At 40.6% G+C, this 20,892-nt stretch overlaps 2 protein-coding genes across 5 annotated transcripts in view; both read right to left on the bottom strand.

The window, feature by feature from the left end:
- Window positions 1-10,865: 10,865 nt before the first annotated feature.
- ARMH2 (armadillo like helical domain containing 2) lies at window positions 10,866-15,986 on the bottom strand. Its single transcript, XM_023209739.1, has 2 exons — window positions 14,546-15,986; window positions 10,866-11,388 (listed from the first exon to the last, which is right to left on the bottom strand). Exons 1-2 carry the CDS (start codon window positions 14,841-14,843, stop codon window positions 10,961-10,963), a joined length of 726 nt encoding a protein of 241 aa, XP_023065507.1. The 5' UTR covers window positions 14,844-15,986; the 3' UTR covers window positions 10,866-10,960.
- Window positions 15,987-17,022: 1,036 nt separating this feature from the next.
- Window positions 17,023-20,892, bottom strand: part of RIPOR2 (RHO family interacting cell polarization regulator 2) — a 244,921-nt gene continuing 241,051 nt past the window's right edge. For all 4 annotated transcript variants that reach the window (XM_023209734.2, XM_023209733.2, XM_023209731.3 and 1 more), the window contains exon 22: window positions 17,023-19,238. In XM_023209734.2, coding sequence (XP_023065502.1) covers window positions 19,138-19,238 — 101 coding nt within the window. In that variant the 3' untranslated portion in view covers window positions 17,023-19,137. The remainder of the gene's footprint in view (window positions 19,239-20,892) is intronic.

Below are 20,892 nucleotides of genomic sequence, written 5' to 3'. Positions count from 1 at the left end.
TGTCATGCTTTACGCATTTCTTTTCCCCCTTTGAGACGGAGTCTTGATCTTGTTGCCCAGGCTGGAGTGCAATAGCACCATCTCGGCTCACTGCAACCTCTGCCTCCCTGGTTCAGGGATTCTGCCTCAGCCTCTGGAGTAGCTGTGATTACAGGTGCCTGCCACCACACTTGGCTAATTTTTGTATTTTTAGTAGAGACGAGGTTTCACCATGTTGGCCAGGCTGGTCTCGAACTCCGGACCTCAAGTGATCCGCCCACTTCGGCCTCCCAAAGTGTTGGGATGACAAGTGTGAGGCACCACGCCTGGCCTCAAGCTTTTGAAAGGATTGTTTTAGGTAAGTATCTTTACAGAACCTTAATTTTCTCTCTTTTTTTTTTTTTTTTTTTGAGACAGGGTCTCACTCTGTCACCCAGGCGGGAGTACAGGGGTGCAGTCTCAGCTCACTTCAGCCTCCACCTGCTGGGCGCAAGTGATCTTCCTACTTTAGCCTCCCAAGTAGCTGAGACTACAGGTGCGTGCCACCACACCCGGCTAATTTTCTGTATAGACAGGGTTTCGCCACGTTGCCCAGGCTAGTCTTGAATTCCTGGCATCAAGCAGTCTGCCTGCTTCATCCTCCAAAGTGTTGGGATTATAGGCGTGAGCCACTGCACCTGGCCTTAATTTTCTTTAATACTGAGATAAAGCCTACCTCACAGTGTTATCATGAAGATTAAAACCTTTAGTGTCTGGACTAAGTGCCTTAAAAATGGAAGCTATTATTAATCTATAACAACATTGTCCAGTAGAACTTATTGGGATGATGAGAATCTCTGCTGTACAGTATGGTAGCCATTCCTGTGTGGCTGTTTAGCACTTGAAGTGTGGCTAGTGTGAATGAGGTATGGACATTTCAAGTCACTACAAGAAGCTAGTGGCAGTTACGTTAGTGTGGCTCTGTATGTTTCAGGTTTGGATCACTAGCCTAAAGATAGAATTAAAGAATAGGTGAATTAATTTTAAAAAAGGAATTGAAGAATATTCTGGATTAGAGCACGAGGAGAATCGGCTGAGAGGCCTTTAGCATGCTTAAGAAAGAAAATAGGTAAGTAGAATAGGGACTCGGCAAATAGAAAGTATTTTTGTAAAATGCCAGGATTTGATGGTGCGGAGCAAAAGGAGAGGCAATTGAAGGGGATTAAAAAACTAAGGTAGTAGCTAAAACCATAAAACTTCTAGAAGATTATATAGAAAATTCTTAGTGACTTTGGGTTTGGCAGAGAGTTCTCAAAATAGGACACAAAAAAGCATAAACTTTAAATTTAACTTTGTAAATTTTAAAAATTTTCTGAAACACAGGCACATAAAAAGGCAAGAGCAGACTGGGGGAACATATTTGTAGAACATAGCCAACAAAGTATTTGTATCTATAAAGAACTAGGATATATATGAGATGGAAAATTGGTGCATGAAAAGATGCTTAATGTAATGCTCAACATTAGTCATTAAGGAGTGCAAATTAAATGACAACCAGATAACTGCTACGTACCTTTCAGAATTGTTTTAAGTTTGAAAAATAAAAACAACTATATCAAGTGTTAAGGATATGAAGCATCTGAAACCCTCATGCAGTGGTGGTGGCAATGTTAAATGCTGCAACTGCTGTAGAAAAGCTGAACAATTCCTTGAAAGTTATACGTACACATTTTATATGACTCAGCCATTCCACCCCGGGTATTTACCCAAGAGAAACGAAAGCATATGTCCACATGAAGAGTAGTTCGCACATTTTCATAGCTTTATTTGTAATAGCCAAAATATCCATTGGTAACTGAGTGGATAAATTATGGTATAACCATACAGTGGAATACTATTTAGCGATAAAAAGGGGACAAAAGGCTGGGCGCAGTGGCTCACACCTGTAATCTCAGCACTTTGGGAGGCTGAGGCGGACGGATCACGAGGTCAGGAGATTGAGACCATCCTGGCTAATGCAGTGAAACCGTCTCTACTAAAAAATACAAAAAATTAGCCAGGCCTGGTGGTGGGCACCTGTAGTCCCAGCTACTAAGCAGGCTGAGGCAGGAGAATGGTGTGAACCTGGGAGGCAGAGCTTGCAGTGAGCTGAGATCGTGCCACTGCACTCCAGCCTGGGTGACAGAGCGAGACTCTCAAATAAAAAAGGGGATAAAAATTGGTACACACCACATGGATGAATCTCAATATTGTGTGACAGAAGCCAGGTAAATACATACTGTATGCTTCCATTTATTTAAAATCACAAAACTACAAAGTATAATGAGAAAGCAGATTAGTAGTTGCCTAGGGGTCATGTAGGGACTGATTTTGGGGATGTATTTTAAGCTTCTAGTCCCTGGGAACTGACCCTAGTGATGAAGAATTTGTAGTAATTTCCTGTGGAAGGTGAGTCTGATTTTTAATTAGGTATCAAATGTTAATATAACATGTCAGCCAGGTGTGATGGCTTACGCCTGTAATCCCTACACTTTGGGAGGCTGAGGCAGGCGGATCACTTGAGGCCAGGAGTTTGAGAACAGCCTGGCTGACATGGTAAAATGCTGTGTCTACTAAAAATATAAAAGATTAGTTGGGCATGGTGGCGCACACCTGTAGTCACAGCTTTTCGGGAGGCTGAGGCACAAAAATTGCTTGAACATGGGAGGCAGAGGTTTTAGTGAGCCTAGATTGCACCATTGCATTCCATCCTGGGTGACAGGGTGAGGGTCTGTCTCAAAAAATAAAGAAAACCATGTCAGTGAAAATACCTTGGAGAAGGGGTCAGGGAGCCTGGCCAGTTAGAACAAGTTCTTTGAAGTTGGTTTAATAACATGCAATCGAGCTTCCTTAAGGAAATGGCAAATGGATAAGAATCCGTTGGAAAAACAGTATGTATGAAGTCTGGATTAGACTGAACTAATTTGCCAATATGTTTTACAAGGCTAGCATAACTGATAGCACGATTTGAGGATGGACCAGCTGGGTGCGGTGGCTCATGCCTGTAATCCCAGCACTTTGGGAGGCCCAGGTGGGTGGATCACTTGAGGTCAGGAATTCGAGACCAGCCTGACAAACATGGTGAAAACCCGTCTCTACTAAAAATACAAAATGAGCCAGGTGTGGTGGTGCACACCTGTAGTCCCAGCTATTTGGGAGGACGAGGCAGGAGAATCACTTGAACCCAGGAGGCAGAGGATGCAGTGAGCTGAGGTTGCGTCTTTGCACTCCAGCCTGGGCAACAAGAGCAAAACCTCATCTCAAAAAAAAAAAAAAAAAAAGATTATGAGGATGGACCATAAGGTTGGAGTGGGGAGAGTCTACAGCCCTATTAATACGGATTGAAAAATCATACATAAAATGGCAAGTCTAATCTACTAAAAGATAAAATGACCAAGTTAGGGTTTATCTCAGGAATGCAAGACTGCTACAATATTAGTAAACATGAAGTTCTTTATATTAAAGGAGAAAAAGCATATCCTCTTAATAGATGGTAAAATAGCATTGAGCAAATCCAACACCCTTTCTGGTAAAAACTCTTGGTAAGCTAGGAAAATAAAAAAATTTTAACCTGAAAGAAATTATGCTACCCATGTTTAACATAATGCTTAATGGTGAAGCTTTGGAATTAGTTTCAGGGTCAAGAGTAGAAAAGGATGGACCACAATTATTTCCAGTTCTTTTGGAGGTTGATGCAATAAGACCAAATGAAGGATAATTATAGGAAGGGAAGAGAAAAGCTAATCCAAGAGCTGCTAGAAATGAATTTTAAGACTACACCATAGGTAAGATATCTCCCCCAAATAAACAGAAGTGTTACTAGAAGAAAGAATAAATTCTAGTGAGCCAAAAAGCAACAAACGTCCACCACACTGCCTTAGGGCCCTTGTACTTTTGGTTTGTGTAGAAAATTTCCTTGTCTGTCCCACACCCTTCAAGATATTTCAGTTGACTTTTAGGTTGTAACTAATCAGGTTGTTAGGTCAACCAAGAAGGACAAGAATTGGTGTATACATATCTGAGCTCCTTGGGACCTGTGGATGAAATAACTCTTACGGTGTATGTGTTGTGTGTTTACCAGACGGTTTCCCAGCAGGATTAAGCTTCCGTTTACCTACAGTGGCAGCTTTCTTCATACTACATCTTTTGTTGGCTTTCTTCCCTTCCCTATTGCTAGTTCCTGAGATCACCTCCCAAATAATATCTCAAATCCTTAAGCAAATCCTCTGATTTGCTTCTAGGAAAACTCAAATGTTGGGAGAGATGAACTTAGAAGGGACAGCAAAGGAAAACAAAATCACTGTTGTTAAAGCTTTGGTAAGCCAGTTTAAAATTCAAAGTTTAGAGTAAAAATGCCTCAGCTCAAATCTGAACCTTGTATCTTACTTCCTTCAACTTAAAGGGGTTCCAGATACCAAAAAGGAATTTGAGTAGAACATATTATTAGACTACCTTATAAGCTAATCTTCTGTAGATAAAATGTTAACCAAAATTTCTCTAAACATTGTCACAGAAAGGCCTTCAGCAATTTCTGGTTAAACATGTCAATTGAACAGAGCCATTTAATTTCTGTATTTCCCAAACCTTATTAAAATGACAGTAAGCTGTAAAAAACATAATCCCGTGCTGGCAAAGCAGTCAACAGAAGGTGAGGCAAAAATCACAATGCAGGGAACAGAATAAAACAAAAGCAAAAGATGTAAATATGGCTGAGCAATCCCATTTCTAGAAACTTATTCAACAGATATACTCACACATGTGAAATCACACATATTTAAAGTTATTCGTTACAACTTTGAACTATCAAAATATTGGAAATAACCTATATGTTCATCAGTATAGAACTGGTTATATAAATTACAGTTCACCCTTGAACAAGGCAGCCATTAGGGAAGCCAACATCTGTACAGTTGAAAATCCGCATATAAATTTTTCTTTTTTTCTTTTTTTTTTTTTTTTTGAGACGGAGTCTCGCTCTGTCGCCCAAGCTGGAGTGCAGTGGCCGGATCTCAGCTCACTGCAAGCTCCACCTCCCGGGTTCATGCCATTCTCCTGCCTCAGCCTCCCGAGTAGCTGGGACCACAGGCACCTGCCACCAAGCATGGCTAATTTTTTGTATTTTTAGTAGAGACAGGGTTTCACTGTGTTAGCCAGGATGGTTTCGATCTCCTGACCTCGTGATCCACCCGCCTTCGCCTCCCAAAGTGCTGGGATTACAGGCGTGAGCCACCACGCCCAGCCCCCACCCCCTTTTTTTTTTTTGAGATGGAGTCTCGCGCTGTCGCCCAGGCTGGAGTGCAGTGGCGCCATCTCTGCTCACTGAAACCTCCGCCTCCTGGGTTCAAGAGATTCTCCTGCCTTAGCCTCCCGAGTACCTGTGACTACAAGCGCATGCCACCACGCCTGGCTAATCAAAATTTTCTTTGGCAATCTTCTGCTTTTAAAATTTAGATAAATTTTCTTTTTTCTTTTTTTGAGATGGAGTCTGGCTCTATCACCCAGGCTTGAATGCAGTGGCGTGATCTTGGCTCACTGCAACCTCTGCCTCTGGGTTCAAGTGATTCTCCTGTCTCAGCCTCCCGAGTAGCTGGGATTACAGGCACACACCACCATGCCTGGCTAATTTTTGTATTTTTAGGAGAGATGTCGGTTTCACCATGTTGGCCAGGCTGGTCTTGAACTCCTGGACTCAGGTGATCTGCCCACCTAAGCCTCCCAAAGTGCCGGGATTACAGGTGTGAGCCACCACAACCGACCTAGATAAATTTTCTGCTTTGAAATTATTATTGTTATTTGAGAAAGGGTGTCACTCTGTCACCTGGAATGCAGTGGCACAATTTTGGCTCACTAGAACCTCTGCCTCCTGGGCTCAAGCGATCCTCCTGCCTCAGCCTCCCAAGTAGCTGGGACTATAGGCACACACCATCACACCTGGCTGATTTTATTTTTTGTAGAGGTGTCTCACTATGTTGCCCAGACTGGGCTCAAACTCCTAGATTCAAGCAATCCTCCCATCTAGGCCTCCCAAAGTGTTAGGATTACAGGCATGAGCCCCACCCCACCCCACTGAAATTAGTTTTTATTTGAGGCAAGGTCTTATGTTTTTTAGGCTGGGTTCAAGTGATCCACCTGCTTCAGTCTTATAGGTAGCTGGGATTACAGGCATGCCACTATGCTCAGCCTTGCATATAATTTTTTGCTCTTGCAAAACTTAATTATCAGCCTAATGTTGACTGGAAGCCTTGCTGATAATATAAATAGTTGATTAACACATATTTTGTATGTTATATGTATTATAGCCTTTGTTCTTTTTTTTTTTTTGAGACGGAGTCTCGCTCTGTTTCCCAGGCTGGAGCACAGTGGCGCGACCCGCAACCTTCGCCTCCCGGGTTCAAGTGATTCTCCTGCCTCAGCCTCCTGAGTAGCTGGGACTACAGGTACACGCCACCATGCCTGGCTAATTTTTTGTATTTTCAGTAGAGATAGGTTTCACTATGTTGGCCAGGATGGTCTCGAACTCCTGACCTCATGATCCAACCTCCTCAGCCTCCCAAAGTGCTGGAATTACAGGTGTGAGCTACCGCACCTGGCCTATATCCTGTGTTCGTACAATAAAGTAAAGTAGAGAAAAGAATTAAGCAGATCATAAAGAAGAGAAAATATTTTTTACTATTCATTAAGCAGAAGTGGTTCATCATAAGGGTCTTCATCCTCATCATCTTCACATTGAGTAGGCTGAAGAGGAGTCTCGGTGGCAGACTTGCTGTCTCGGGTGGCCGAGGCAGAAGAAAATCTTCATACAAGTGGACCTGAGCAGTTCAAAGCCATATTGTTCAAGGTCAACTGTATAGTACAGTCATACAATGAAATACTCTGAAGCAGTAGAAAAGAATTAAACTCTTTAAGATGTAGAACCAAGTGTGAAATAAATTATGTATGTATAGAATGCTAGTATATGTTAAAGACGAAGAAAGGGATAAATGTATATTTTCTCATATATAGATAGAATACTTCTGGAAAGATACAGAAGAAGCTACTTCTTTTCTTTTTATACTTACATGAGTTTATACATTTTAATTGGTTGCATGTATGCTTCTTTTCCATATCTAATGTTTTCTTCCTGGAGTAGGAAGCTCCAATAGCTGCAACACTCCTGGTTTTAGTGGAGATGAGGGACTTACCTGATTAGTGACTTTGGGAAGAACAAACCTCATATGCTTGCCTCAGCTCTTCCCTTCTTCATCTGGGGAGTGAGAGCTTGCACAGAGCACTGATGTTCTCAGCTACTTCTCTTGGTTCAGGGACAGGCTGAACTCAAATTATTTATCAAGTGAAGAATAAAGACATCATTGGACATGCAAATGCTCAAAACATTTACCTCCCCTTCATTCTCAGGAAACTACTGAAAAATTTTCAAATTAAAATGTTGGAATGAACCAGGAAAAGGGAAGAGATAGTATACAGGAAACAGGCTTCAAGATGAGAGGGGTAAGGGGGGGTCCTGGATGTTGAAGGGAACCCCTAAAATACTGTATTTGTTAGCTATAGGGCAGACCCAGATTGGAGCAAGAAGGTGGTAGAGCTGGAGCTGACAGTTACTCGATGCATGATTGTATTGAGAGATGTTAGACATATAGAGGAAAGTGTGGGAATAAAGTAGTGATAGGTATTCAGAAAACTAAGTTAAAAACAAACTCCACCCGGGTGCGGTGGCTCATGCCTGTAATCCCTTTGGGAGGTGGAGGTGGGTGGATGGCGAGGTCAGGAGTTTGAGATCAGCCTGGCCAATATGATGAAACCCCATCTCTATTAAAAATACGAAAAAATTAGCTGGGCGTGGTGGCACCGTGCCTGTAGTCCCAGCTGCTTGGGAGGCTGAGATAGGAGAATCACTTGAATCTGGGAGGCGGAGGTTGCAGTGAGCCGAAATTGTGTCACTGCTCTCCAGGCTGGGTGACAGTGTGAGACTCCATCTCAAAAACAAAACAAAACAAAACAAAAGAACTCCAAAGAAAACAGAGTTGTGGAAAGAAGGAAGTGTAATCATACTATCCTGTATGACTTAGCTTTGAAAAATACTGAATTAATCATATTGCATTTTAATTAATTAATTAATTTATAACAGAGCTGGGTCTTGCTATGTTACCCAAAACTTAATTTAAAACTTAATTTTAAAAGCATTAAAAGGCTGAATGTGGTGGCTGATGCCTGTAATCCCAAAACTATGGGAGGCCAAGGCAGGCAGGAATGCTTCAGCCTGGGAGTTCGAGATCAGCCTGGGCAAAATAGCAAGACTCCATCTCTATTTTAAAAATGTGTGTGTGAACTTTTCATATCTCTATATACACACACACATATACACACATATATATACATATATACATATATATACACATATATATGAAAAAGAAATTAGCAGAGCATAGTGGCTTGCACCTGTAATTCTAGCTCCATAAGAGGCTGAGGCAGGAGGATTGTTTGAGCCCAGGAGTTCAAGGTTATGAATGATCTATGCCTCCAAATTTTCAGAGGCTGATTTGAGTAATAACAAAACTCTGGTCTCCCATTTAGCCAGCTCTACATGTATTAAACTCTTTCTCTATTGCAATTACCCCGTCTTGATAAGGTTCATAGCTCAGTGGCATGAGCTATGATTACACCACTGCACTCCAGCCCGGATGAAAGAGTAAGAGGCTATCTCAAAATAAATAAATTAATTAATTAAATTTAAAAAAGAAAAAAGAAAAAAAGTAATTCCTGACAGTAATTCAGTATCTAAATGGAACTTCCAGTTTCCAACCCTTATTCTATTCCTATCAACTAGATTCTAGTTGAGAAACTCTACATTCCACACTTCACAGAACCACAAAGAATGGAAATGCTCAGCAGAACATAGCTTTTTCTGGTCTAAGATCTGAGAAAATTCCCCTCCAGATCCTTCTTAAGGAAACCCCATCTGATGATGAGATTAGCATCCTCCACAGCATTCCTGTCCCAAATACAAGTGAGGATCACGAATCTACGTTACTTTTTTTTTTTTTTTAATAGCCCCCTCTGTGTCTAACACTATGGCACAGGTCAGTCAAAGCAAGTCTGTGAAAGATGAAAGTACATAATTCAATGTTATGGTTGCAACTGAAGCTAGAGAATCAGGTACATATCCCTTAGGCACTTCTGCCAATATTATTTTTTTGAATAAAATTTTTGATGAGATTGGTTAACACACATAGAGTGCAGGTATTCTGTTGCAGATTAGTAGACAAAACAGAGAGAATAACATCTTTTTATGAAAATCTAAGAGCCTACCTAACTTTAGGCATTGGAACACACGTGCTCCATCTCCATCCAGACGTTTGTGCCAGTGGAGTTGCGGGCTGCTGCAGGTGGAGGTAGGCAAGAGGAGTGCCAATTCCAGTGCTAACCCAGTCAGCCCTAGGTGCCACCAGATCATGCTCTGATAGCTCGAGAACCACCTCAAAAGCACCACCACCGGAGGTTCTGTACTGAAATAGGGCTGAAAGGATTCAGGTGGGTCAATAGTGCCTGCCGAAGGAGGTGGCTGTGGGTGGGGCTAGGATTTGGCTTTTCTGAATGCCTTGGTTTAATGTCATCTAATAACTCCCAAAGTGCACCATTGCTCCTAACAGTTATATATACATGATGCATCTTCTGATGAATTTCCATTTTATGAACTTAATTTTTATGAGGTCTTTTTTAACTTTTAATAATTGTTTTTTACCACACAGAAGCATATGGTTAAAAAAAAATACCAGCATATATTTTTTTCCAATGGGAAATCAATTATAAAATACATATTTTAAATCAACTTCAAAAAAAGATATATTAGAAAATAAGAGTTTCATGATTTAATGGTAGACATTGAGGATATACATTCTCTCTAGCCTTTGTATAACAGGTGGCAAAAAATAATATTCCAGTTCTGTAATTTTACAAGTGTTCATGTAACTGCCCCATGAGTTCTTCTTGCTCTTTGCCCAGACAGAGCACATTTATCAAGACAGGGGAACTGCAATAGAGAAAGATTTTAATACACATAGAGCTGGCTAAATGGGGGACTGGAGTTTTAATATTACTCAAATCAGCCTCTCTGAAAATTTGGAGGCTAGGGTTTTTTAAGGATAGCTTTGTGGGCAGGGGCTAGGGAATGGGGAATGCTGATTGGTTCTGTTGGGGATGAAATCATAGGAGGCTGGAACTTATCCTCCTGTGCTGAATCAGTTGCTGGTTGGTGACCATAAGATCAAAAGAACCAGCTTGGCAGTCTGGGTGGTGCCAGCTGATCCATCAGAATGCAGGATCTGAAAAATACCTCAAATACCAATCTTAGGTTTTTCAATACTAATCTGTAGGTGCAACTGGGGAGGTTGGAATCTGGTGGCCTCTGGCTGCATGACTCCTGAGCCATAATTTCCAATCTGTGGCTAATGTGTTAGTTTTATAGAAGCAGTCCAGTCCCCAAGCAAGGAGGGAATTTGTTTCAGGGAAGAGTCTAGGTAATCATCTTTGTTTCATAAACTATGAACTAAATTATTCCCAAAGTTAGTTTGGCCTATGCCCAGAAATGAACAAGGGCAGCTTAGAGGTTAGAAGCAAGGTGGCATCAGTGAGGTCAGCTTTCTTTCACTGTCAGATTTTTCTCACTGTCATCGTTTGTGCAAAGGTGGTTTCATTCATATTCCCCATTGTATCTAACTGCGTGTTTTAACATCTTTATTTCCTAAAGGGAGAGAATACGCTCATGAGCAAGCTCAACGGGCTCTCTCTACGAGGTATTTTAAACAGCATTGCTTTTCTGAAGTTTGATTATTGCCGTTAACTGTATGAAAATCTATACAGAACTCTTCAACTACAAAGGAAAACATCGACTTTTATTGTTTATTTCAGTTTTCCAGGGTAATACAATGGCACAGAGAGCTGCAACATGTAACTGGATTTAGAGAAACTAAGTCCTGTGAAAACCAATTAGGAAATACAGCACTTTTGCACAATTCTTGGGCCATCCAGACCAATTCTCAGCAGACAGCATTTGCAAGTGATATTTTAGAGCCCTGTGCTCTTTAAGCTCCTTGACGTAAGACAAGTTATTGCATGTCATGACAGAGAGAACGTAACAAGTCCAAAGTTTAAGGAGGAGGTAGCTGTTTATTTCACTTTTGATAGTAGACTCGAATCTGCCTTCAAAAAAATGAACGAGAATAGGAATAAATTGCAGACTTTGGGCTCTTTTCTGGCTGACAGGGTTTAAGTAACACCAACATGCCACACTCTGGAGCAGCAGGATCTTTATTTTTGGTGCCACCTCCTCATCTTGCAACAAGTGAGCCACTTCTTTCATGTACTCAGCTGCAAATTTCCCAGCAGGTGGTCCTCCTGTAAAACAAGCATTTGCATTTCCAGAAGTATTTGGTGTATCTAGTAGCTAATAACACTTTGAATGCTCCTATATGTTCATATTCTTGTTGCCCTGTAGAGGATACTTTGGATACTTTGAATTTTCCTGTCTTTTTCTCTCACCTCCCATGCTGCTGCCATGAAGACCAGACAGTGTGTGTTGATAAGCAAGCAGTGATATGAAAAGCCTGGGAAGGTCTCTGCTTGCTGGTCTCCTCCCTGGTTCCTTTAAGCAAGCACCCAGGAGTGAGTATTTCTTTCTTTCCTTTTTTTTTTTTTTGAGACAGAGTTTTGCTCTTTTTGCCCAGGCTGGAGTGCAATGGCACGATCTCAGCTCACTGCAACCTCCACTTCCCAGGTTCAAGCGATTCTCCTATATCAGCCTCTCAAGTAGCTGGTATTACAGGCATGCACCACCACGCCCAGCTAATTTTTTGTATTTTTTGTATTTTTAGTAGAGACAGGGTTTCACCATGTTGATCAGCTGGTCTCGAACTCCAGACCTCAGGTGATCCACCCGCCTTGAGCTCCCAAAGTGCTGGGATTACAGGTGTGAGCCACTGTGCCCGGCTAAGAGTATTTCAAGGTGAATAAAACCTGGTTGCGCTCGCTTAGCAAATATCCCTCGTGGTCTCATTCTGGATTATCTGCCTTTAGTACTGGTGGGGGAAAAAAAAGAAGGATCCCAGAGCATTAGTGCCAAGAGCAAATTGAAAGGTTGAGCAGCACTGTCAGGGAGGTTTTCCTGAGTTTTTGTTCGTTGCTCTCTTGTTCCCCTTACACATTTCTTGCCTCAACTCTTTTGCAGCTATGGGACCAACACGACCTTACAAGATTTTTCTTGTTTAGCCACTGACCCAGCCTGGCCCTAGACTGTACTTTCACCATATACCTGAGTATATGCAAATCTCAAACTCCAAGGTACTAGCCAAGAGGACATGGGATGAAGACTTTTTAGGTGGTGAGGAGTAGCTGACAAAGCTGGTCGGATTCTTGCCACTGGAGGGTTTTTTTTTTGTTTGTTTGTTTGTTTGTTTTCTGAGACAGGGTCTCACTCTATCGTACAGGCTAGAGTGCAGTGACGCGATCTCAGCTCACTGCAACCTCCATCTCCTGGGTTCAAGCGATTCTACTGCCTTAGCCTCTCGAGTAGCTGGAATTACAGGAACGTGCCACCACACCCGGCTAATTTTTATAGTTTTAGTACAGACGAGGTTTCATCATGTTGGCCAGGCTTGTTTTGAACTCCTTACCTCAGGTGATCTACCCGCCTCTGCCTCCCAAAGTGCTGGGATTGCAGGTATAGCCACCACGCTTGGCGCCACTGGAGTTTTGATCCCACTTGGATTTCTCTTACTTGTTCTCTACAGTTCCATGGTCCTAAGAATATTCTATTCAACATTAAAGCTTTACCTGAAGCCTAGGCAGAGGCCCTTTCCCTAGCTTCCTACCAGAACAACTAAGGCTAAATACCATCAAATTAAGGAATTCTGATCCTTTTATAATTAGCTAGCTCTTCCCACAAATGGTGAAGATAGCTACACAAGAAACTCACCCTGCCCCATGTTGGGGGAGCCCTTAACCCCCACTCAGATGGGTGCATCTCCTATGTTTCCTGTCTCCTTTCTAGCTCTGTGCCAGTGGTTCCCGGCCATTCTGGCAACAAGGACTCCTTTTACTGTTTCCTTTCCTGAACTCCATTCTTTGAAAGATTTAGTCTATCAAACTACATCTAAGTAATTCATCTTCCCACTTAAAACTCAGTCTAAGGGCTGGGCGTGGTGGCTCATGCCTGTAATCCCAGTACTTTGGGAGGCCGAAGTGGGTGGACCATCTGAGGTCAGGAGTTTGAGACCAGCCTGGCCAACATGCTGAAGCCCCGTCTCTACTAAAAATACAAAAAATTAGCTGGGCATGGTGGCGGGCACCTGTAATCCCAGCTACTAGGGAGGCTGAGGCAGGAGAATAGCATGAACCCTGGAGGGGTAGGTTGTTGCGGTGAGCCGAGGTCGCGCCACTGCATTCAAGCCTGGACAACAAGATTAAAACTCCATCTCAAAATAATAATAATAATAATAATAAAATAATAATAATAATAGGCCGGGCGCGGTGGCTCATGCCTGTAATCCCAGCACTTTGGGAGGCCGAGGTGGGGGGATCACGAGGTCAAGAGATCAAGACCATCCTGGCCTACATGGCGAAACCCCGTCTCTACTAAAAATACAAAAAAAAAAAAAAAAAAAAAATTAGCCAGGCATGGTGGCAGCTGCCTGTAATCCCAGCTACCTGGGAGACTGACGCAGGAGAGTCACTTGAACCCAGGAGGCGGAGGTTGCAGTGAGTCAAGCGCCATTGCACTCCAGCCTGGGCAAAAAGAGCAAAACTGTCTAAAAAAAAAAAAAAAACACACAAAAAACAAAACAAAACTAATAATAATAATAAACATAATCAAAGACTCTTATAGCCACCAGCCAGAGCTTCTTGTTAGGAAATGTGTTATTGAGGACAGTCTATAAAATCTCATTACACATCCTAAAATTTATCAATTAGAAAAAAATGGAGTGAGTTTGGACTTGATGATTATTAGAGCAATGTGTGTTCAAACAGTTACCACTTTATTTTCCACTTTGCTTTCTAGCCAAGTATACATTAATTGTTGTCTGTCACTAATGCCCCTATTGGCTTACCTAGTAAGTGTCTTAAAGAGTATTAAGTTTTTATTGATTTTTCTAAGATATTTACTGTACAATGCAAAAAATAAAAAGTAAAATATCAGGTAGTTTTACTCTGCATTGGAATCATATCACTAGGTTGAAATTATATCAAATCATTGTAGTCTTTGATTTTTTAAAATGTTAATGAGAAGTTTGATAGGCATTTTAGTACATATATATTTTAATTAATAAAAATGGGAGACATTTAATTAGTAGTTTATTTGATGGGCACATTCTTTTAAAACATGAGATCCTTGAGGATAAAATAATTAGTAATATTTTGGGCACAAAGACAAAAAAATTTCATCCAATGAAATGTTATCAGAATTTTAAGATTACAGCTAAGAAAAATTACTAAACTACAGTGTTATAAAATGAGTATCATGAAACACTCATTTTAGCACAGCCAGTTAGATCAGTACCTGTGAAGGCCAGCAGTCCAATTTTCTGGGCAGCTTGAGCTCTCTTCTCAATGGGTAGGTATTCATTCATCAACACTTGACCAAGTACAACAATTTTTTCCTTATGAAAACAAGTCTCAGCTGAAGGGATTTGTTTTTCCTTCTTCTTAACAAAAAAGCCCTTAACAGTGGCACACCAGTATTTCTGGAGATGCCGACACAGCCCCGCAAAATACCCATACATGTTAACCCAAATTTGCCTACAAGAAAATCGGCTGTTAGCCATTGTGGAAAAAGGCCAATGGTCCTTCAGGTGCATCACTGGCAGTCACAGGAGTTCACAATCAAGAACTCTGGAATACATCACTTAGCAACACTGGAATGGAATATACAAACCAGGGAAAGCAATAGATGCCTACATTCTTCAGCTTGTCATTGAAGGCCTTCTACTATTTAGACTAAACCAATTTTACTTTCATTTCTCTGGTGTACAAAACCTCAACTTAAACTTGTTTCCCCTAATGCACATATATCTCACTATTGTCTTTGAACCTTTGCTCAGGCAGGGTATATTTGGAACTTGCCCATTCTAGTCTGATTATTCCAACATGTACTTTGCTTCTTTCCGTCGATCTTTCATAGTATTGTTACCTCTTTTGCTTGTTTGCTACCCAAAGAGAGTTCTCTACATCATAGATTTATCTTATTTTGCTGAGAAAATAGAGCAATGAAAAGACACCTTGCATAACTCTTACCAGTGCATTCACCCACCTATCTGCATCTGCGGTACCCATAGACTCTGACTTTCCTCCTGTTAACTATGGATACTCTCTGTGCAGGAGATGTCAATCAGCTCCTCTCACCTCAAGAATGTTGCTCTACAATTCTTCTCTTATCTTGGTAATTTTTCCATCTCAACTGGACTCTTTGCATTATCAACAAACACGCTATACTTTTTTTCTCATTACAGAAAGAAAACTCTCTTGACTTCATTTGCTTTCTCCCCACAGCGACTGCACATTCACTTCCCCACTCCCCTTTACAGTACAGCTCTTTAAAGAGCTGCTATACTCCCCATCTCCAGTCTTCCTCATTCTTTCTTGGATGAATTCCAAACAAGCTTTCAACCCCATGACTCCACTGACATTGCCTGTTAGGGTCATTGAATTGTCAGTCTTTGACATTTGACACTCCTTTCTCTCTGAAACACATTTCACCCAGCTTCTAAGATATCACACTCCTAATTTTTCTCCTCCTGGCCACTCATCATTTTCCTTTACTGGTTTCTCTTCTTCTTTATGACCTCTAAATATTGGAGGCCCCAAGGTTCATCAGTCTTTGTATGTGTTCTTTTTTTTTCTTTTTCTTTTCTTTTTTTCTTTTGAGACAAGGTCTCTCTGTGTCCCCCAGGCTGGAGTGCAGTGGCATGATCTTGGCCCACTGTAGCCTCGACCTCATGGGCTCAGGTGATCCCCCTACCTCAGCCTTCTGAGTATCTGGGAACCACAGGTGCACACCACCATGACCAGCTCATTTTTCTGTAGAGATGAGGTGCCCAGGCTGGTCTTGAACTCCTGGGCTCAAACAATCCACCCACCTAGGCTTCCTAAATGCTGGGATTACAGGCGTGCCACCATGCCCGGCCGTTTTTCTTTATCTATACTTCCTAGATAAGATAAATCAGTTTATGGCTTTAACTATTACCCATATGCTGAAGACTCCCAATTATATATATTATGTATATATTATATTAATTATATGTATATATAATTTTTTTTTGAGACATGTTGCCCTGTTTCCCAGGCTGGAGTGCAGTGGCCCAATCATAGCTCATTGCGGCCTTGATCTCCTGGGCTCAAGTGATCCTCCTGCCTCAACTTCCTGAGTAGCAGGGACAATAGGCCACCACACATAGCAAGTTTTTAAATTTTTTTTTTTTAAGAAATGGGGGTCTCACTATGTTGTCCAGTCTGTTTTGAACTCCTAGCTTCAAGCAATTCTCCCACCTTGGCCTCCCAAAGTGCTGTGATTACAGGCATGAGCCACTACGCCTGCTCCAATTTTCTATCTTTAACTGGATTTCTCACCTGAACTCCAGACTCATATTCTTGATATCCCCATTTGAATGTCCAAGACGCTTTTCAGTTTTAACATGTCCAAAACTGAGTTCCAGGTCTTCCTCCCTAGACCTGCTGCTTCTCAGTTTCTGTATCTTGGAAGATGGTATTACATCCTCCTAGTTGTTCAGGTAAAAAATTCTAGATTCATCACTGGCTTCTATCTATCTAACATCTCATTTTCAACTTATCAACGAATGTATTGGCTCTACTTTAAAACATATCCCAAATTTGAGACAGTCTACAGAATATACCTGCATATGCTCTTCAAATATATTAATGTGTGAAGGCTTAAAAAATTGGGGTTACTCTGCTACATTAATTCCATAAATACCAACTCAGAAAGGACATATGAAAAAAAAAATCAGACTCTGCACATGATGCTAGTAATTCAAAAATAATTTTTATTTTAACTTACATGACTGAAAGATCAATGAATACAAATGCCACAAAACTGAAAGCACCCCCTCAACCAAACATAAAATACAGAAGTGAATACAAAAGATCTGAAATTAATACTCATGCAATAGTCAAAAAATAAAAAATAAAAAAAATGACAAACCAAACACAAAATCCTGTAACATCTGTGTTTGATTTTCTATAAAAAGAAGCATTTCAACCATTTGACATAAACTATAGACTATACATACTAACTACAGCCTGTACAATGTACCTTTAAAGTGAAGGATATATGAATATATATAATATTTATAAATATACAGATATATACATTATAACTTCACAGTTGAAAGAACTATTTGCCAGAAGCCTGGCAAACAATTTGCACTTCGAAATGAAATGAGTCCTTTTTAAAAGTCTTGCTAAAATGTAAATATTTAAAATGACATCTCAATGATACAAACACATCCATAGTACAGTTGATATCCCACAGTTTAAATTACACTCATATATATTGTTTTGGTACCTTGGCATACCCCACCTTGTATACTCTTTAGAGGAAAAAAAGATATTTTAATAAGAGCTACTGAATGGTCTTGTACTTTGCTTAATGAACTTGCATCTCTGATACTGAAGCAATAATGGGACCTGATGTTTGAACTATTTGGCCAGGGAATCCTACCAGTGAGTGATTTCCCTGGGGGCTGTAACCACCCCTCAGGATATCCTTCTTCTTTCTAATCCCATGGTCTTTTTTACAGAAGGAGGGACCACTTTAAATGTCCCTCCACTCCTACTCCATTAGGATTTCTCCGACTTCTAGGTTCCTCCACCTCAAAGAGCATCACAGGTTTGTGAATCTACAGCTTTTGGTTTTGATTTGTCTTAGCAGCAAAATACCCCTACGGTAAGAATATCATAAAAAATGGCTCTCATTAATTAAAAAAAAAAAGCGTAAGTTTTGAGTTTTTTGTTTGTTTTTAAGCGTATAGGTATAATCTTAAGGTAGTTCTTAGTCATGTACTTATCTTTTTTCCATAATGGAAACATGATTTTGGAATTTTCAGGATGGGGAAAAGAAGCAAAACAAATTGTGGGAGTTTTTTCTTTCTTTCTTTTTTTTTTTTTTTTTTTTTTTTTGAGACTGGCTCTCATTCCTTTGTCACATGGGCTGGAGTGCAATGGTGCAATCTCAGCTTACTGCAACCTCTGCCTCAAGTGATCCTCCCACCTCAGACTCCAGAATAGCTGGGAGCACATAAAATTAAAACATCTGAACTCTCACAATGGGTCATTTTGCCAGGTTCTGCAGGCAAACTTTTATTTGAAGAGATTCTTTTTTGTGCTTTGTATTGAAAGTAAAGTTAGGTAGCTAAGGGGACCACTCAACCCTGAGAACACGACAGAGAAAAACTGCAAGGCATATGATGTTTATCGAAGTATCACATGACTATTTCAAGCTTATAGAGAAACTTGCAAAAAAGTACAAAGAAGGCGATTTTTAAATTTCATACATATTAAGATAAGATGGACTCTTGCACTGAGTATTATCAGACACAATCGACGATGTAATCTATTGAATTATACCATAGCCCTATCCTATGTTGGCCAAAGGAAAAGTAGATAGATAGTGTGAAATGAGACTCTGAATTCTTTCTATAACATGTTTTTGTTGTTGTTGTTTTGTTTTTTGAGACAGGGTTTTGCTCTGTCACCCAGTCTGGAGTGCAGTGGTACAATTATGGCTCACTGCAGCCTCAATCTTCTGGGCTCAAGCAATCCTCCCCTCTTAGCCTCTCAAGTAGCTGGGACTACAGGTGCACGCCACCACGCCCGACTAATCAAACAATTTTTTTTGTAGAGACAGGGCCTTGCTATGTTGCCCAGGTTGGTCTTGAACCGACTGGGCTTAAGCAATTCTCCTGCCTTGAGCTCCCGAAGTGCTGGGATTACAGGCATGAGCCATTGCACCCAGCCTACATTTTTATTTTAGTTTTCGTGTCTCTCAGGCTCTAAACAATTTCCAGGCAAAACCACAGCACCATCTTGATGAAAAGGGTCAGATATTAAGACAGCTGTTAGGCAGTTAACCTGTAATTAAAAGGCTGTGGCAACTTCAGTTCCATGACGACCTCCGACTTTGACACAGTCTCGAGGAAATTTGTCCAATTGTTCATATGCCAGCCGCCCATCTTCTCCTAAATATAGAACATTAAACATGAATACCGATTCGAACTTAACGTTTTTATTCATTACTCAAAGTAACATAGTGCCAATTGTTTAGGTATGGACTGCTATAATATGCTATGTTACCTTTTGGTAAGGAAACGTTATCTTTTGTTATTCCTAATTATGTCATTGTTTTCCAGGTAACGCTTAGAACAACCAAGAACTTTTGAGCTAATTAATGCCAGAGACCAAAAGAACGCCAGGGTATGAAACAGAGTAGAAGTCTCATGGCCATTTGATATTGATGATTTCACATAATAGATTTATTTCAGAGCAATTGTATGGATTATATTTTAAGTACATTAGGGATTTCAATATGGCTGATCCTTTAATGCATTGAACTTTTACGTAACTTTTACTTGTATACGTTATATATTGATACATTTAAATGATCATTGGTAAAATCAGTCTTAGGCTTTCAAACTTCAGCTAAAAATTACTCTTTACTATGTAAACATATAGAGATGCCGTCTACCAGCTACCAGCTAGTTCATTTTGCCTGTAGCACCACCTTGAACAGTTAAGATGCATTTGCAAATATTTTTAATGTTTTGTTTTATTTTCCTACTTTAAAAAATGATTAGAAAATGAGAAAATAAAATACAAAGACAAGTGATGAGAAACAGGCTTTCATAAATGTAACGCAAGTGAGACAAAGATGAAAATAGTTGTGCTTAATCAGAAGTTCATCTGGGCGTGGTGGCTCATGCGTGGCCACCAGAACTTTGGGAAGCCAAGGTGAGTGGATCACTTGAGGTCACGAGTTTGAGACTAGCCTGATCAACACAGTGAAACCTCATCTCTACCAAAAAATGCAAAAAAACAAAAGTTAGCTGGGTGTGGTGGAGTTCGCCTGTAGTCCCAGCTACTTGGGAGGCTGAGGCAGGAGAATTGTTTGAACTCGGGCAGAAGTTGCAATGAGATGAGATTGCATCATTGCACTCCAGCCTGGGTGATAGAGCGAGACTCCATCTCAAAAAAAGAAAAAAAGAAGTTCACTGTGAAGGAAAACAAAAGTAAAAAAAAAAGATTCAGAAAATGTTGGAATTATATTGACATGAGGGGGTTTTAGAAAAGGAGTGTAATTATTGTAATTATGGATTTTATAATACATTAGAGTCTCTCGAAACAGAAACATTTCAGTAAAGCGAAAGTCGGGTTAGGGTTTTCCCCCCCATACATTTAAGTTTTTCAGGAACACCTTAGATACAAAAACAGATATCTGCCTATATTTAAAGGAACCTTGCAGAGTGAGCTTTTCTATAGGCAAAAGCCTGCCTTTTTTTTTTTTTTTTTTGAGATGGAGTCTCACTCTGTTGCCCAGGCTGGAGTGCAATGGTGCTATCTTGGTTCACTGCAACCTCCACCTTCAGGTTCAAGTGATTCTCCTGCCTCAGCCTCCCGAGTAACTGGGATTACAGGCACCCACCACCACGCCTGGCTAATTTTTGTATTTTTAGTAGAGACGGGGTTTCACCATGTTGGCCAGGCTGGTCTCAAATTCCTGACCTCAGATGATCTGCCCTCCTTGGCCTCCCAGAGTGCTGGGATTACAGGCGTGAGCTACTGTGCCTGGCCATCTCTTATTAACTTTAAGAGATTTTTTTTTTTTTTTTTTTTTTT

The sequence above is a fragment of the Piliocolobus tephrosceles genome, chromosome 5 (genome assembly GCF_002776525.5).
Source record: "Piliocolobus tephrosceles isolate RC106 chromosome 5, ASM277652v3, whole genome shotgun sequence".
Classification (NCBI taxonomy): Eukaryota; Metazoa; Chordata; class Mammalia; order Primates; family Cercopithecidae; genus Piliocolobus; species Piliocolobus tephrosceles.
This window is presented reverse-complemented; position numbering and strand designations above follow the sequence as displayed.

Coding starts and splice junctions, on each gene's coding strand:
- ARMH2 (XM_023209739.1), bottom strand. CDS start 14,843: ATGCACCTGAAGGACCATTGGCCTTTTTCCACAATGGCTAACAGCCGA. Junction 11,389..14,545: donor TGGACTGCTGGCCTTCACAG/GTACTGATCTAA, acceptor CTTGTTTTACAG/GAGGACCACCTGCTGGGAAA.